General features: G+C 39.3%; 1 protein-coding gene across 17 annotated transcripts in view; it reads left to right on the top strand.

Moving 5' to 3' along the window:
- Positions 1 to 18,863, top strand: part of ANKS1B (ankyrin repeat and sterile alpha motif domain containing 1B) — a 1,016,307-nt gene that overhangs the window by 700,182 nt on the left and 297,262 nt on the right. For all 17 annotated transcript variants that reach the window (XM_044745264.2, XM_044745227.2, XM_044745210.2 and 14 more), the window contains one exon: positions 16,922 to 17,020. In XM_044745264.2, the coding sequence (XP_044601199.1) occupies positions 16,922 to 17,020 (99 nt within the window). The remainder of the gene's footprint in view (positions 1 to 16,921; positions 17,021 to 18,863) is intronic.

Genomic DNA, 18,863 nt, shown 5'->3' with positions numbered 1-18,863 from the left:
CTTCCACTCATGCCTATATTTAATCAATAATTCAGTCCAGCCAGTTTTAACTCTTTAGCATTTCTTTAATACAGCACCATCCTTGCTACTACCACCCTAGTTCAGACTTTCATTGCTTCTTGTATTAATACTGCAAGAGCTTCTTAAACAGGCTTTAGCTTCTAGTCTCCAATTTTATCCCTTCAAATCCACACTTCAAATAGCCACTGGAATGTGCTCTCTAAATTGTAAATCCAACCATCTCCCGTCCGAGCATAAAACCATTCATTCACCAGCTGCCCAGAGCTGCAGGATGAAGCCCACTTAGTATCATAGTTTACACAGCTCACTGCCTGGTCTTTCCCACTTTTTCTCCAGCCTGATTAACAGTGAACTGCTTGCTGGTTTTTGCCCTCACTACACTGTTTCTTGTCTCAATGCCTTTGTTCATGCTATAAAGCCATCCCTTCAATGCTCTCTCCTCCTTGCCTCTACCATTTTCTATATCCTAGCTAACTTTTACTCATCACTTAGTAGGTAACAGAGATGTCACCCTCTCCAAAATGTCTTTCCTGATCCATGCTTGTGTACTTCAGGAATCTTTTCTCTGTGATGTTCATAATTATTGCACTTGCTGTCACAAAAAATAATTATCTGTTTATGTGCCTATCTTCCTCCCTGCCCCCACCTTCACTGACTATAAGCTCCTTTAAGATAGAGAATGTCTTAATCACTTTTGAAATTTCAGTGATTGGCAAAATGTGTCCAGCATGGTAAGCACTCAGTACATGTTGTGAAATGATAGTGTAAGTGAATGAGAGAATGAGTGAATAAATGAATGAGTGAATGAATAAAGGAGCCCTGGAAGACCAGACAAGTTACAGTATTTTTCACTATCCTCATAATTTTTAAGCCAACCTCTAGAACTACAAATAGAAATTATATCTAGTTACTATCTAGTAAAGCATCACCCTTGTTAGGGTTAAATGACCTTCATAGTTTCCAAAGGAATGGCCCCCGTTTCTCCCTTTCTATCCTTTTGGAAAAGTAAAGAGAAAGCCATTAATAACTGAACAGAGAGTGACCTGTCCATGGGTCAGTCTAACCGTGCTCCCTAACTGAGCTTACAGACCTGCTGTAGGTATACCTGGGGAGTGAGGCGGGGACCAGGCAGTTATGCCAAGCTTACACTCTGGGATCAGACCCAGCTGCATAATTTGTGGCACTCAGTGCAGAATGAAAATGTAGAGCCTCTTATTCAAAAAGCAGAAGTAAAAGTGCCATTAAAATTACATATAAAGCTTTTTCCTTTCTTCCTCGATCTTTCTCTGGACTTGCCATGGTGTTTTATTTCTTTACTATTTAATGTTCTGAATAAAGAAAAATGGAAATTTTATGTTATTGGCATGAATTTTGTCATTTGTTTTTATATTGTGCAATGCAAATTTTAAATGCAAATATCAAGAGTATTTAACTCATTTGCAGAATCACCAAAATTACGTAATGTTTATTTCGTAGTTTTAATCCAAAGGATGCCTTAAGTTGACCCAAAGAGGCAAACACAAGCCAGGCTCAGGAAGGTTGAAGATTGGAAGGAGGGAGGGAGAAGGCCCCCAGGCACAGAACCAGCCAAAAGAGTGCTCGCAGGCACAGGATACTTGCAGAGAGAGTGCAGACCCTCGCCAGACCTGGGACCCTGCCTCCTAATGCAGGCACAGGTGCCTCACTGCAGACCCTGACACCTGCTGAATCCCGCCTCCACCAGCTCCCTGACCAACACTCAGTACGTTGGGCTGGGCAGGGCCTGGGGAAGTCAAGCCAGGCTTCTCCCTTTCCCAGGGGCCTGTCACTCCAACCTATGGGAGTCAGGGGGCCTCCAAGGATTTTTAAATCTCTGTGTCAGGACTTGCTTGGCACCTGGATCAAGGGTAAACTCCAGCCCACTAACCAACAGATGTGCCAAGATGCTGCCAGCTGGGAGAAGGGAGGGGGGACACCATGTCCCACCCTGAGGTGCCACAGAGTATGAGTGCATGACCCTAACCCACCCTGTGCCAGTGCCCAGACTCCTGCTGGGGGTGAAAAGCAGAGTAGCAGCAGTTCTGGGACCAGGTAGAGAGGGCGAGTCCAAGCAGGGCCCAGAGAGCAGTGAAGAGGATTTCAGAGGAACACATTCCCAAGAAGTGGTGAGAGACCTTAGCATGTACTCCATTGTCCCATCAGCCTTCACTTACCAAATACAAATTCAAAGAAGAAATTATGAAGAATGTCAAGACAGCAGCCACAGAGCATTGCAGGGCCCTTCTAGGCGTGGGGGCCTATGGGATGCGCAATTAAGCGACTTGCCCATGGCCACAAAGCTAAGTAAATGGCAGAGCTAGGAATAAAACCTACATTTTTTTTCCCACTACACATGCTGCCTCTTTCAGAATAGACTATTTCTGGCAAAAACAACATGAAACTAGAAGATTTACAGCTCTATGTTCTTAAGGAAAAGAAAGTAGTTCCTAGCAGGCATGCTTTATTTTTAGCAATTTTACTTTATAAAGCAACTTGATAAACATTATGTACCACATCCCTAAAAGATAGGCATTATTATCTTCATTTTACAGATGAAGAAAGGAAGCTTGCTTGCCTTGCTTGCCGAGAGTCACTCTGCTATTAAAGAGCAAAACTGTAACGTGAAGCCAGGAGTTCCCAATTCCGTATTCTTTCTATTAATCTCCAATCCCTTAGTAGAGATTGTGGGAAAGAACATTAATGCAGACCGCTGGGCTAGTAGGGAGAGACTCCTTCCATCTGATCTCTATGAGGCAATTCCATGTGAAAGACACTTGTCTACACACTATGGGATGTGAGGGCATCTGCTTATCTCCTTCATCCTCCACTTCATTACTATCTTGGTTGTCACAACAGCTCTACTATCTACTGCGTGATCTCAGTCAAGTTCTTAGTTATCTATAAGCTTCAATTTTCTCATCTGTAAAATGGAGATATCAATAGTAATATCTATTTCACAGAAATTTTCTGAGGCTTAAAGCAGTGTCTGGCCCACAGTCAACACTCAATGAATATTAACAGCTGTTATTATTATTATTATTATTTCAGTTGGTGCAGTTGGCTGAGCCCAGGTTCCTGTCCTTCCTCCCTCATCATTATATAAATGTATCTGTTAATACTGAACACTCATTTAAAGAACATAACTTCCCCTCAAATAAGGAGAATTATTCTTCAGACAATAGACTCACCCCTTTCTAGAACCTCCAGAACAGATGCTGTTAGAAGGGAACATCTGGTCCAACTTTATCAATGTTTAGGTGAGAAAATTAAATCCCAAGAAAGTTAAATGACTTTTGAGGTTTACACAACTAATTAGTTATAAGCCAGGACTCCTAATTTAGTGCTCATTTCCAATAAATGTTGCCTCTGTAAGACAAAACATAACTCTCTTGCTATCATTTCTTTGAAATATTCCTCTGCTTTTTCATAATGCAGCATGATTATGAGAACTGTATATTATTCTTATTTTGTTCATTGTAATTGCTCCTGTTGATCATTATCATGATCATTATACCATGAATAATGATTTAAATTCATTTGTGCTCCTTGTACACATAAATTGAAGGATATACCAGTATTATCTTCACAGTATGTTCTTTTTCCCTGCCGGATAAGAAATATTTTGAGCCATATGGGATCCTAATTCTCTGAATGCTTTTAGATTATCAGATGTCTCAACTGACAGTCCTGGATGAAAATCAAATCATGAGAATTTGCAAAACTGAAAAAAAATTAAGAACATTTTGGTGTTATTGTGTACCGGAAATTCCATCTTTATCTTTCCTTCAATTAGGAAAAAAAAAATCTGACATCCTGAATATTAGAATTTTCAGCTCAAACTTTTCAATCATTTTCCTACAAACTTAGTGATCTTTAAGCTGGGTATTTTGTTTGTTTGTTTGTTTTGTTTTTGCTGAGGAAGGTTTGCCCTGAGCTAACTAACATCTGCCAATCTTCCTCTTTTTATATGTGAACCACCACCACAGCATGACCACTGACAGACAAGTGGTGTAAGTTCACACCTGGGAACTGAACCCAGACTGCCAAAGCAGAGTGCACTGAACTTAACCACTAGGGCACTGGGGCTGGCCCAGGCTGGATGTTTTTATAAATCTGTGCTTCATGTTTTTACTTATGCATTCATTCTTTCAAGTGTTTATTTTATTCAAAATTTAGCAAACAGGTGATAGAAGAGATGCAAAGATGCTTAAGGCATTATCATTTCTCCCAAAATTAATACAGGGATTCTTCATTCCCAATGAAGAATACAGGACATGTAACACCAAGTAGAAAGAAATAAGAGATTCTACAGCCTATTTAGCATCTGCTTTAACCTAGACAAGAGATGTCCATTTTCAATAATGCTAAATTTAATATGAAGGACTTTATGATGGTTTTTGTACCAGTTGAATATTTTAGTAGTAAAACCCAAGAACTTTTCTCTTTAACTAGAAAAAGTTAGACAAGGAGACATTTAATAATATTCACTATGAGAAGGAATGTCTCCCTTTTCTTTCTCCTCTCTCTCATTCTGGTTGAATAGTATTAATTAGTGAAGAAAACGGTGGGAGGAAATGAGGAGAGAATCCTTTGTGGTATATATTCTATACAAAGGACAGGGGTGTTGTGTGCCTTGCACACAACATTTTCCCTTTGTATTCAACCCAAGGCCAAATGGTGGAGCTAGCCAGCTCCACAACAACCCAAAGGACTCTTCTTAGTTGTGATTGTGCTCAGCTTTCAGTTTAACCCCTTGGCTGAGTGAGCCTCCTGCCTGTCTAACCCACAATGACCATCTCCTCACACTTAATTCCTGTGTTGTTGTATGTCTTAGTCCATTCGGGCTGCTGTAACAAAATATAATAGGCTAGGTGGCTTATAAACAACAAAAATTTATTTCTCGTGGTTCTGGAGGCAGGAAGTTCAAGATCAAGGCACCAACAGATTCTGTGACTAATGAGGGCCCACTTCCTAGTTTATAGGTGGCCATCCTTTCTCTGTGTCCTTACATGGTGGAAGGAATTAGGGAGTTTTCTAGGGTCCCTTTTATAATTTTCTAATCCCATTCAGGAGGACTCCACTCTCAAGATCTAAGCACCTTCTGAAGGCTCCACCTCCAAATACCATTACATTGGGGATTAGGTTGCAACATATGATTTTGGGGGGGCACAAACATGCAGTCTATAGCATGGTGCAAATGAGTTTTCCCACTACCAAGTTTAAAAATGAAACAAGCTCAAAACAGGAGCTGGCCTGGTTGCATAGTGGTTAAACTCACATGCTTCTCTTCAGTGGCCTGGGGTCCATGGGTTTGGATCATGTGCGTGGACCTACGCATGGCTCATCAAGCCATGCTGTGGTGGTATCTCACAGGAAAATGGAGGAAGATTGGCATAGATCTTAGCTCAGCAACAATCTTCCTCAAGCAAAAAAGGAAGATTGGCAACAGATGTTAGCTCAAGGCCAATCTTCCTCATAAAAAAAAAAAAAGGAAGCAAGCCCAAAACGAAGTTTTCATGGAGGAAAAAAATGTTTTACTACTGAAGACATTTCAAGAAAAATGTCTTCAAAACCCAAACTAAACCCAAAAATAAGTGTGGAGAAAGTCAGGAATACTTTGGCCAACTGTCTCAATAGAGTAATCACCATTCACTGCCCACCAAAGGCACTGTAAGTTATAAAGGACCTGAGCACAAACCTTGACATCCCGGGAGTTCGGGGAAGAGTCACACTGAGGCCAACCCAACATACCCCCAAATGTTCTTATTGCTTCTGCTCTGTTAAAATTACAATGTGTTCAAGTTTCAAGTGTAAAATTCTTTCCTATAAAAAAATCAAATTTATGTAAAAATGTGCTTCCTTTAGAACCATGATGACTCTATACAATCTCTGGATGCCTGTCGTCTTTAATTAGAAGCTGAAAGCCACTCCCAGATTTAAAATCTGTCAACCCCGTGAATACTTTGGTAATTTCACTTTCAGTGAATATGAACAGGAACCAAATTCCATGGGAAATAAATTCCTTCAAGTAATCATCTTATGACATTTCACAATTTTAAGTCAAAATGAGAAGAGGCAGTGCTGTAGATTGACACCCCCTCCCGATTTGATTCTGATAACTTTCATTCTTGGCAATATCCCTTCTCTGTTCTTCGTGTTATCACACCCACCCTCTAAAGTAAATTTTAAATACCCTACTGCCTCCTTTATGACCTCTATTACATGCCATAGTCCACATCCTCCTCGTTATTTTCACTGACAAAACAACCTGATCAGAGTAATTTGGATGCAAAAGATGGAGAGAGTTTTAAATAACCTTTCAGATTCAGGGACTGACTCTCCCATAGCCCATGCTCTCCTGCTTACAGATGGCCAATGGGACATTTGTTTTTGGTGGTCAACTGACTGTGGAACCACCTCTGTCACTTTGTGTGGACAATTGGCCCCACTTATCCAGGGGGACGTCCACAAACACTTTCTTATGGACACAGGAGGGTAAAAGGTGAATTTCTCCCTTTTAATCAGAAAAGCAAAAGCTTTTCCAAAAGTTCCCCAGTGGGAAAACTCTGTCACACATTCAACCATAATTCCAAGGGAGGCTGAGGACGTTTAGTTTGTCCAGCCTCCATAGTGGAAGGTAGCAAGGAAGAAGGGGATCAGCCTACCAACCATGTCTCCACAACCTAGAAATAGAATTGCTGAGGCCATGGAGCATAGACGTTTGCATTTTAATAGTTATTACTCAATCTCTATCTACAGTTGTATCAGCTTAAACCCTATATCAAAGACCATTCTGACTTTTATCTTTACCATCTGGCTTTTCTTTTTGATCCAAATGAAAGATTATATTTTGTTTGGAAACTTGACTCCCCAGTGAGATCAGTTCCCATGGTTCTCCACAGGTCATATTTCATCAGATTTTGATGTTTCTGGGCTGTTGTTTCAATTTTGGTTGTTGAGCTCAACTTCCACATCGCTCAATTCCTCCATCCATTCTTCACATCAGAGACAAAATACATTCAAAAATGTAAGTCAGTTTATGTCCTTCAATGTCTTCCATTACACTTGGAGTAAAATCAAAGTCCTTATCAGGATCTGCAAGGCCCTGCATTATCTATGTCCTGTTTCCCCCTCCAATGTCCTCTTCTTCCTCAGTCACTAAATTCCAGTCTTGCTAGCCTTCTGTCTGTTCCTAGAATATGCTGGCTCTTTTCTCACCTCTATTCCTTTGCTCTTGCTGTTCCTTCTGCCTGAATGCCCTTCTAATGGCTCCTCTCGTGGTTGGGTTGCTCCTTCTAATGCCTCACATCTCAATTTACACGTCACTTTCTCAGAGAGGCTTTCCTGACTAGTCATTCTGACATGGGTCTCCCTTGTATTTTTTTTTTTTACCACAGTACTGTATTAATTTCCTTTATAGCAGTTTTTACTAGGTATATGAATTGGGAAAATTATTAGCTTCTCTGTGTCCTCACTTCTTCATTTGTAAATAAGGGCAATAATTGTACCAACCTCAAGAGTTGTTATGAGCAGTAAACAAGGCAAAGCATTTAATAGTGCTTGGCATCTATAAAACTTTGCTAAATAATAATTACTTGTATTATTTTTTATTTAGTTATTTTCCTGTTTTCCACACTAAACTGTAAACTCTAACACTAGAAGGACTTTGTCTGTCCTGTTCTCAGTGTATCCCAGGACCTAGCACAATAAGTGCTCACCAAATATTGCTTGAACAAATGTATGTTGAATAAATGAGTGAGAGACAAGTTCTACCTCAGTGGTAGCTTTGACTCTGGACTAAACACTGCTGGCTCATTTCTAGCATTCAGTGGTCTCCTCTCTAAGGCTGCCAGATTAAGCCAGTAAAAATATGTGATCTCAGTTAAATTGGAATTTCTATATTTTATCTGGCAACCTTATTTCCCTCTCTACCACCTTCACCCTTAATAAGCACACTTTCTTTCTCTCCCCTTCCCTCCCTGCCTTTCTTGTCCTCTGCTCCTTTCCTCTTAAGTTTATCCAGTTATTTCTGAATATAGCTCTTAGTGTCAGGAGACCGTATCATCCTTAAATCTGGAGATGTCTATTCTGAGGACAACCATCTCTTTGATGGATTAATGAGTTGCCTTTATGACTGGCCCACCAGTTCCCAGGGGGCTAAATTATCCACCTTCACTATCACAGGCTCTTTGAGCTTAGATAGCCTTCTAAGTGGAATGCAACTCACTCTTTTTTTCTCTGGATTCAGTACACATTATGTTAGGGACTCAAATGTCCTTAATTTGTTCCCAGACATCCTTTACCTTATTAATTCCTTTTCAGACATCCTCCATCCTTAATTCTAGCTTTGAAAGAAACCTAAAGGAAAGTTACCCAAACATGGCCCTGACCCTGAGAACTTCATTTCCCCAGTTGACTAGCCAAATAGTTTGACGAGCTTCTGCAGAAGAGTTGGGAAGCTCCAACTCAATGCCATGCTGTTTTTCCCCACCTCCCAAGCTAGTCCTGGCTCAGAATATGGCAAGTTACTTGCTGCATTATCCAGAAACTCCCTAGGTCACTTATATTAATATGCTTGGTTCTAGAGTACGCTAAGGTAGTTGGAAGGAGAACGAACCACTTGCCCTTTCTGAAGGTAAATATTTTATTTGAAATAAAATGTTTTGGAGAAACTATGGCAGTCACTCTCAATGGTCTGTCAATATATATGTAAGGCTGTGTGTGAAAATAGGGTCATGGGAGTTACTTGTTTGCAGTGTTACACATCTGTTGACTGGAATCACCATCCAGAAAAGGTCCCCTATTGAACATTTGGTTCTCTTTCTGTAGTGAAGGAAGCATGAGCATCAGAGTTTGGCAGAATAAAACAGTGATACCAGATCCAGCATATACTAACTGTATGAACTTGGCTAAATTTTTTCACTGCTCTCAGACCCAGTTTCCCTGTCTGTGAGATGAAGATACTACCACTTATCTTACAATATTGTTGTAAAGTTTATAAATAAGGTGGACAAAGCACCTGGTGCTCAGCTTAATGACTGGTAGTTAATCCTAATCATTTTAGGCACTTTTTCCTGCTTCATAGTGTGTGGCTGAGTTGGTCATACCCAGGAGCAAATTCTTTTTGCTTCTCCTAAGAGGAGCCCTTCCCTTTGGAGCTCTGTATCACCAATGAGAGATCATTTGCATGAGAAGCCTGTCTTAGATACAGAGGTGTCATGTTCCTCTTCTGTTAAGAGTGGCCAAGCTAACCTGATCACTGCTCACTTTTCTCTTATGAGGCACTGGGAAATGTTCAGCATATTAGATAGGGGAACAAAACTCAGACACATGCCAAGATTATGTACAGCCTACCCAAGGAAAATTTTTTTAAAAACTTCACAGCTTGTGATTGGGAAAGGACACAGGACAGCTGCTAACTGTTTTCCTTTCATCTCCACTTTTGGCATGTTCTTCTAATAGCTCTCCTGTCACACTCAGTCTGCAGCCCAGTGGGAGCTAAAAGAGTAGGATTGAGGTGTCCCCTAGTCCCATCCCCACCCCCTGCTCAGACTCAGCTGCTGGGAAAGACCATTTAGAGCATTTAATATCCGCCCTACCCCTTTGGGAATGGTGTAACCCAGCTAGACACCACGCTTCAAAAGAGAAAGGGAAGTTAAAGCTTTTGCGATTAGTTAGGGAATGTTTAGACTAGAAACCCCCAGGCCCCTGCCAACCCTGATTCCATGATTCAGTGAACAGAAAGGACTGGAGCAGAGGAGGGAAGAATAGGCCAGACAGCTTTCCAAATTCTCTTCCGTAGAGAGGGATTCATTGTTGCTTAAACACTGTGAAATCAAACAAAAAATATACTGCAGCACTTGCTTTCAAATGTGAGTTTCATATGGCTCTAAAGTAAATTATAAATGGTTTAGGTCTAGACATATTTTTTTACTGAAACTTTTCTCTCCTACACTAACCCCACGGGAGGTGGCATCGGGTAATAGTTATAAGAAAGGCTCCTATCCTTATGGGAGCAAGTTATGTAAGGTCCTACCTCATAAAGTTGTTGTGAGGAGTAAATAAGCTAATAGATCTAAGGCATTTAGAACAGTGCCTGGCACAGTGTAAGAACTCGATAAATATTCAACTTATTTTATGCTAACTTACACCAACTGCTATTATTGTGAAAATTGAAAGAAGACAATAGGTGTTTGTAAACTTTATATTTTCATATATACATATCTGGAGAAAAGTAAGAGCATACAGATACGTTTTGTTAACATTAGCTTTTCTTTTTGTAGGACTTGTGGTTTAGCATCCTTAAAAATGAGTAGGCTTCCTCTTTTGTAACTATGAAATTTTTGACCAAAGACAGCACAAATTACTGTAAAATGACTTTGCAGTCTTTTATAAATATATATAATTCTAAAATCTACATGAACACGTCTCAAATGAATCATAATTGTAATTTATGATATCACCAAACTTTGCTGAGTACTTTAACAAATAAACACCTGATTAAACTCCCCCTCTCTCTCTGTAGCTTTAGAACAAATGTTTCAAAAGGGAAATGGCTTGAAAAAGAAAGAGGAAAAAATTGGTGGTATAAAATTTGTTGTAATTATGTTAGCTGTTAAATACTAATCTTAGAAAATGTCTAAGATAATTTGTTTACTAAATTACATAAGATGCTCTCTATCTTATTGCTCAGAGATGTGACATTTATTTGAATCAAAACTCCATGTGGTGGACAAAGAGAACTATTTAGTGGTTACCAGGGAGAAGGAGGGTAGAAGGTGGGCACAAAGGGTGAAGGGGTGCCCCATATGGTGACTGACAAATAATAATGTACAACTGAAATTTCACAATGTTGTAAACTATCATAATTTCAATTAAAAAAAATTGAAATTTTAAGTTTAAAACATCCATGTGGGGCCGGCCCCGTGACCAAGTGGTTAAGTTCGCGCGCTCCACTGCAGCGGCCCAGGGTTTCGCTGGGTCGAATCCTGGTCACGGACATGGCACTGCTCGTCAGGCCATGTTCGGGCGGTGTCCCACATGCCACAACTAGAAGGACCTACAACTAAGATATACAACTATGTACCGGGGGGATTTGGGGAGATAAAGCAGAAAAAAAAAAAAAAAAGATTGGCAATAGTTGTTAGCTCCGGTGCCACTCTTTAAAAAAATTAAAAAATTAAAAAATAATTAAAAATCTATGTGGTTTGAAGATTATAGAAAACTTTTTTTATAAGCTAAAGACATGAAAATTTAGTTAAGTTGTGAGCAAGAAATTCCATTGCAGTAGACAGAATATGTTCAAATGGAGGGCTAACGTAGAGAGGTACAAAACGTACTATAAAATTTTCTTCCACTGCCATTTCATTAGTGTGAGAAAGGGGATTAAAATTGGAAGAAGTGCATCACCCATTATCTGGTCACTTATGGTAACCCATGTTTCTGTCAGATAAACTAAATAAAGCTTTGTTCCAGCACTGACATGGGAATTATAAATCTGCTATTTATCACAATAATTATTATCATAATCATGCAGAAAAGACATGCATTGGGTTTACTTGTAAATTGATATCAAATTGACTCAAAGCCTTTGTAGAAGCTAAGAGTTAGCATGTTATTCCAAGAAAATCACAGATAGTTTTATGCTACCATGTCATTTATGCTGTAAAAAGAAAGTTAAAAACAAACTGAAATATGTGATTTTCCATGTATGACTTTGCAAGATTTTGGTCCCATTCTATTATACAAATATTCTATTTTAAATATTTAAGGCCACACAAATTGTGAAGAAGAATCTAATTTGTTAATTATACATCAAAAGACATTTTCTCCAATCAACAGCATCCTCTTGATTTTTTTCAATCTTAGACTAAAGAGAAAGAATAAATAACATCCAACTCAAGCTTACATTAAGAAGAAACCAATTCTCTGTGGTCCTTAAATATGTTCCCCTAGCCTTTTATTTAATATGCAATCTGAAGGAAATGTTTCTAAATGAATATGACATGGTCTTAAGGTTATGAAAATAAGAGATCTTTTCAAGCTGAAATTCTGAGAGACACAAGATCAGTACAGATACTTTTGAGAGATGATTTCAATAAATAGCTGTTCTATTTCTAATGGATCGTTAAGTACAAAACACTGCTTTTTATTCTATTTGGTCATCTTATTAGTTTATCACAGCTGAAAAAATCCAATACATAAGATATTCTCCCCATGGTCAGAGAAACTTCAGCTTTCAGCTCTCAGTGCTTGAAATATTAGATTATGTTTCTTTATTCCATGATTTAAGAAAGCAATAAAGACCTCCTGGATTAGATAGTTCTTGTCAATGAAAGAATAGCTGTTTTAAAAACACTGCCTTGGCCCTTTGATCTTTCTAGTAAGTCATTTAACTAAACCCCTTATCTACTGATTATTATTCTCTAAATGCTGTGTGCAATGTGCCTGGAAGTGTGCTAAGAAAATAATAAATAACTTCTCACTTAGACTTGTCATTTTGATAGCTAGATTTCTAGCCCCCTAATAAAGAAACAGTAATGAAAGTAAAACCAGCTACTAATTTGTTTTAATGACTGAAAAATTAGAAGAGAATTTGCTAAAGATCCTAAATTTAGTGTTCATGAACTTTTGACTAAGAGGCATGTCAATTATATCCTGAGAATAATTCATGAGTATTTTTTTTTCTTGAGGAAGATTAGCCCTGAGCTAACTGCTGCCAATCCTCCTGTTTTTGCTGAGGAAGACTGGCCCTGGGCTAACATCTGTGCCCATCTTCCTCTACTTTTTTTATATGTGGGATGCCTACCACATCATGGCTTGCCAAGTGGTGCCATGTCCACACCCGGGATGTGAACCAGCGATCCCCTGGCCACCCAAGCAGAATATGCGCAATTAACCCCTGCACCACCAGGCTGACCCCTACGAGTATTTTTTTTTTTAAAGATTTTAAAATTTTTTTCTTTTTCTCCCCAAAGCCCCCCAGTACATAGTTGTATATTCTTCGTTGTGGGTCCTTCTAGTTGTGGCATGTGGGACGCTGCCTCAGTGTGGTTTGATGAGCAGTGCCATGTCCGCGCCCAGGATTCGAAGCAACGAAACACTAGGTTGCCTGCAGCGGAGTGCGCGAACTTAACCACTAGGGCATGGGGCCAGCCCCTCCCCACCAGTATTTTTGACACCCTGTTTTGATTCCCTCTGATATACCATTTGTGCCTCATCTGTGTGATTCAGCCACTATTTTAATGCCTTTAACTGTAGAGAAGCACTGTCTGATAGAACTTTCTGTGACGATGGAAACATTCTATATTTGTGTAGTCCAATACAGTAGCCACCAGCCACATGTGGCCAGTGAGTCCTTGAAATCAGGATTGAAAAAACTCAACTAGATATGGCAATTGAGAGGTCATTCTTAATATTTGGCAGAGAAATCCTATGGAGTTAATGGGAGTAAAATGTTATTGTGGTGGGTGGGGGAGTAAACGGGAGACAAGGAAGTAGAGTGCAGTGTGGTGTGTGATTAAGCAGACGACGTAATGAAGCTCTACTCCAAACACCGTTGATCTGGCAGTCATGTGAAAAACGGAGGGAAGAGGGAGAAAGTTAGAGTTTATGTTCAGCTTTTATTGAGAAAAACGGAGTTGAGCTGAAATTTTCTAACATTTAGTTAAGGCAGGTGATAATGTGAGAATAAATTCCAGCTCCTGGGAAGAATGGAAATGTTTATTGTCCTTGATGGGACAAATATTACCGAGGTACAAATGTAACGGCTAGCTGTAAGTTTTGAAACACTCGATTTTTCTCTGGAAAGGTGTAAGAATCAATGAATCTACAAAAATAAGGTATCATTTCTTTCGGTAAGAAATTTTGTAAGTTCCTAGTAGTGAGATTGATTTGTCCCCCTAAAAAATGCTTTCTTGCACTTCTCTATAATTACTTCTTGAAAGTAACTTTAGGTTACCAGTTCTGAAACACTGAAATGTAATTTCAAACTATACAATCCATATATATATATATAATGCTACTAATCAAAAGTTGGACATGACTGAAATCATAGCGTTTTAGAACTGAACAGGTGTTTGTTAAACTACTTCATCTTGTGGGTGAGGAACGTGAGGCCTAGAGAGAATACGTGACTTACTCAAGTTTACCCAGACAAGACTCGGACCCAGGGCTTTAGACACCAAGCCCAGTGCTGTTTTGTAAAAAGACTGACTAGATGATGCCCCAGGATATTTTTGGTATCCCTGTTTATTATAATAAGAGAGAAAAGAGAAAATTTCTAACAGTGTCCCTCATTGGGGGCAGTGAATCCTTTTCTTTACATTTCCACAATTATTACCCTTTCGCCTTAGGCGCGTTCTCACCATTTGCATTGCGCTTCCCATAATTTTCACCCAGTTTTCAAAAGTGTTTGGTAATTATCCTGTATGTTAGGAAATTTGACCAAAAGAGAAGATGTCTAACTTCATTTCAATTCTTCAAAAAGTTTCCTCCCTTACTGAAGATAGAGAAGATGGTATACTGGTGGTTTAGAAGAAGAACAGTGGTCTTGAAGGATTTGATTCTTCAAGTTGTTTCAATATGCAAACACTGAAATCAAGTTCAGGATTACATGTAGATCGTAGCTAATTCAGATTATAGGATCCTTTTGTGTTTTTGTGTTTGTGCAAAGAAACCACGTTCTATATTTTGCATAAACTGAAGTTGTGGGCTGATAATTTAGCCCATGGAAAACCTGGTAATGGTCTAATATAGGTGGCCAAAGTTTTTTTGTGTTTCATTTTTTAAGGGCCTTTTAACTCCTTTTGGAAAACCCCTTAGAGTGAAAGTCAAATGCAGAATGCTGTCATATCTCCTGCTCGTGACACACTAGTTCATTTCTGAAAATAATAATGCTCTCTCAAAATGAAGTCATTTATATTCTTAGCCATGCTCTATTGTGTGTACTGAGTAATTTCTTGAGAGCAATGTTTCCTGTGGCATATTGCCAAGTCTGGCTTTATTTGTTTTTCATTAGGCTTTTCATTACCATGTTACTGTATACCTGGATCGTTTTGCCACCTCTGAGACGACCAGGGTAGTTTAAGCACAAGAATGATACTACTAGTAGGTGGAATATTTTTGTCCAGTAAATGCCCATTTTAAATTCCCAGCTCTGGTACCATTCTAATGGCTTTAATCTTTCTAAGAACAGTCAATTATCCATTTATAATGTAGTCTGATATTAAATTGTTTAACATTCATCTATTTCCCTGGAAAGACATTAGTCTCACTTTGCACCACACTAGACTGGCCCCTCCTGCTTTCTTACCTCAGGAAAAAGCATCATGATCTACCCCTACTGCCCAAGCCTGTAACCAACAGGTATCCTACATTTTTCCATTATTCTACACATGCAAGCACGGAGTCAAACTTCTTGATAGTTTTCACACCCACCTGCTGCTTTCTGTCTCTCATGACCATTGTCTTAGACTAAGTCCACACCATCTCTAGAACACCTGGAGTGGCCCCCTGATGGTTGCCATGCTCCCAGGACTGCCCTTTCCAGTTAATTCTCTTTTGCTTTAAATGTCCATCAGCACCCATTGCTCTCCATAAATAGGTACTCTGTAATTTCTACTCTTAAGTGTTTCATGTTATGCATTAATAGGACAGAGTCTGATTTGTCCACAACAGCAGTGATCTGAACTCTTGAACTTTTCTATAGACTCCTCACTTTAAATGGAAACTACCTCACCAACTCCAAAAGACTAAAATTTAGGGACAAAATAAGCAATCTACAAATTTCTGTATTCGAATATTAGTAAGAGGCCTAAAAATCATTGAAATCAGAGAATCTCAAGACTAGCCTGGTCTTGGAGATCTTGTGGCTCAACTTTGTCATTTTATAGGTAAGGAAAGGGAGGCCCAGTCATGCAAACCAAATTGATCTTTCTAAATTTGGAATTTCATCGTGTAACTTCTTTTCTTAAAATCTGTCTGTGGCTTCCCATTATGGTCAGAATGAAGTCTAACTTCCTCAGTGTGGCATACAATGTCTGTATAGTCTGGCTTCTGCTTAATTTTCCAGCCTTACCTTTCCTCCTCTCTCCAATTTATCCCAGAACGTGGTGCTTCCAAGTACACTATGTTCTTTCTTAGCCACAGGACATTGCACATAATTTCTCCTTAGTCCTTCCTCTTTCGAGTGCTAAATCCTACCTAGCCTCAGATATCCGATTAGACATCATCTCCTCTGAGAACATAGCCCAGATCCCCTCTGGGCTCCCAGGCGTGTGTCACCACCATAGCACACTCTCTGCATTCTCACTGCCTTTGAACAATCTGCTTCCATTGCTGGGGTGGAAAGAATAAAGACAGTTGTGGCCAGGGACCTGCATCTTATTCCCTGTTCTATCCCCACATCTTGATTAGATGGCTGGCATTCAATATTTAAGATTAACTATTAATCCTCACTTTTAACCTGCCTAGTATACTTCAATTTTTGTATCTGTCCTTCTCTCAACATCTGATTTTAGGGGGTAAAAAAAACCCCTAGTTGATTCATTCACATCAACACATAGGTCACTGATGATGCTAAATGGCAACTCTTCCTAGAAGCATTTACATTTTTACAGGAGCAGAGTTTGAAGTCACAGGAATAAGTCCCCAATGCAGATAATCCAACCACGAATAGTAAGCCAGGAGAGTGTATGTGAGGGGAAGGAAGCTTTCCCAGAGCCTTCAACTCTGCCCTGGCCCTCATGGAAGAATGACTCCATGGTTTTGTTTATAAAAATCAGATCGCTTGTTGGTTATTTTTCTCTATATTAAGTAAAACATTCTTTACACATAGCAAAAATGCCTGATTTAACATGTAGCATTTCTGGTTTTGTTTCAGGGAAGCAATGTAATGGAAGATCAGGATTTGTTGGAAATTGGAATCCTAAATTCTGGGCACAGACAAAGAATTCTACAGGCAATCCAGCTCCTTCCAAAGGTAAGCAATGCTTTATTACCCTAGCCCTAAGTTCAGTCTCAGCGGTTTTAAGTCCAGAGTACAAATATTAGTATTTAGGACATTTCTGCATATTTATGTAACTTCCAAAAGCAGGTCTTCTGAGGTCCAACTAAACATTCAGACTCACAAGACTGCTATAGACCATACTCACATTTAGATTTACCTAGCTAGGAGGATGTAATACAGGAAACACCACTGGTCAACAGGGCAGCGTTAGAGTTTCTCTTCAGCAGGAGTCCTTATCGGTACAAACATCAGTCCAGGCCCCTCAGGTGACACCTCGGGTGCAAGATAATATCAATATTGTATGGGTGCAGGATGTTCCTGGATTTGGAAGCCTCATGCCCCATAAGAGGCAGTATCTCTTGTAACAACTCCATAACAAGGGACCTGCCTAATTATAAGCGTCATCACTCAGGGAAGTCCAAAGTATCACATCCCCATCAGATGTTTATAGTTCATGTATAAATCCTCCCAAGGCAAATGCAATTTGCCAACCAGGTGTCATTTTAGCTGTAAGCAGTAACAACAGAGTTGACCTTCTGTTTCCAGATAAGGCTTCATAGGATCCTAAAGCAGGAAGTAGGATCTGAGCTCTGGTCTTCAAGATACGTAGGATTTTAACTAGTAAGGAAAGGGAAAGGCATTTCAGGGGCCAGGAGGAACCATATAAATACAGGTACAATCCAGGCACTAGGGAAATAGTGATACTGTGTGATTTAAAATCCAACAGGATTCGCACAACAATGTGAATGTACTTAATGCCAATAACCATACACTTAAAAATGGCTCAAGTGATAAATTTTATGTTTTGTTACTTCACAATTTTAAAAATAATTTTTAAGAATGGAAGAAAAATTCCTATGTGATTCAAACAATTAGAGAGTGGAGAGTGTGGACAGAAGTAAAGCTGAAAAAGTAGGCTGGGTCAGTTAGTGTCAGGCTAAGGAATTTGAAATTTGTTCTGTAGGCACTGGAGAATGGACACCACTGTACTGCTTTCAGCCAGTTAATTCTGGAGGCAGTATACAATAGGAATTAGAAGGAGGGAAATTTGAAATTGGGTCATCCAGTGGGGAAAAGATTCGGGGGGCAAGATTGGAGGCAGGGTAGCAGATGAACAGTAGTAGTTGCACCTAGATATATGAACTTATTGTGTGTTTCATATTCTCTTCTGCACTTTTCCTTTCTAAAGAGGCTATAATTTCTCCTTCTCAGGATGAGAAAGATAAATATTAACCACTGTTTCTAAGGAAGTGATCTGATGAAATTTGCCAACTGTCAGTGAACTGAGTTTCTGCTGATAGAAACTTAACTCTTGCAAATTCAAAGAGAGTCAAGTATATAAAGAAGTTTAATCATATGATTTTCTACACTAAAAGGAAAGGAATAAAGCATCCTTAGAACTAATTCTAGAAGTAATTCTTATAAGCATATTATTCACCTCGCTACTTTTGTATCTTTACTTAAGATATTACTTCTTCAGCAAGTTTTCTCCTCATTCTCTGCAAGGACTTCTGCCCTGCTATACCTCCAACACCTAACTAGGGCCCAGCCCATGGTAGGCACCCAGTAAATGAATGAATGATTGCCCCTTTGTCACAATGATGCCCATCATTTAAAGTTCAACTCAAATAGTTTCACATCACTTCCCCTAAGGGAAGTTTGTGAAACTTCCCCTAAAGTGGAACCACTTCGCATCTCCTTGATAATTATCACCTTAATCTAAACCAACCACCTCTAACAGGACTACCACACTGGATTCTAATCTGTCATCTCTAGGTTAGACTACTTGAGTCATTTCTCATCGATCCTCTCTTGT

The sequence above is a fragment of the Equus asinus genome, chromosome 4, assembly GCF_041296235.1.
Source record: "Equus asinus isolate D_3611 breed Donkey chromosome 4, EquAss-T2T_v2, whole genome shotgun sequence".
Classification (NCBI taxonomy): domain Eukaryota; kingdom Metazoa; phylum Chordata; class Mammalia; order Perissodactyla; family Equidae; genus Equus; species Equus asinus.
The sequence above is the reverse complement of the archived record's forward strand: the minus strand, read 5'-3'. Positions and strand labels throughout refer to the sequence as shown.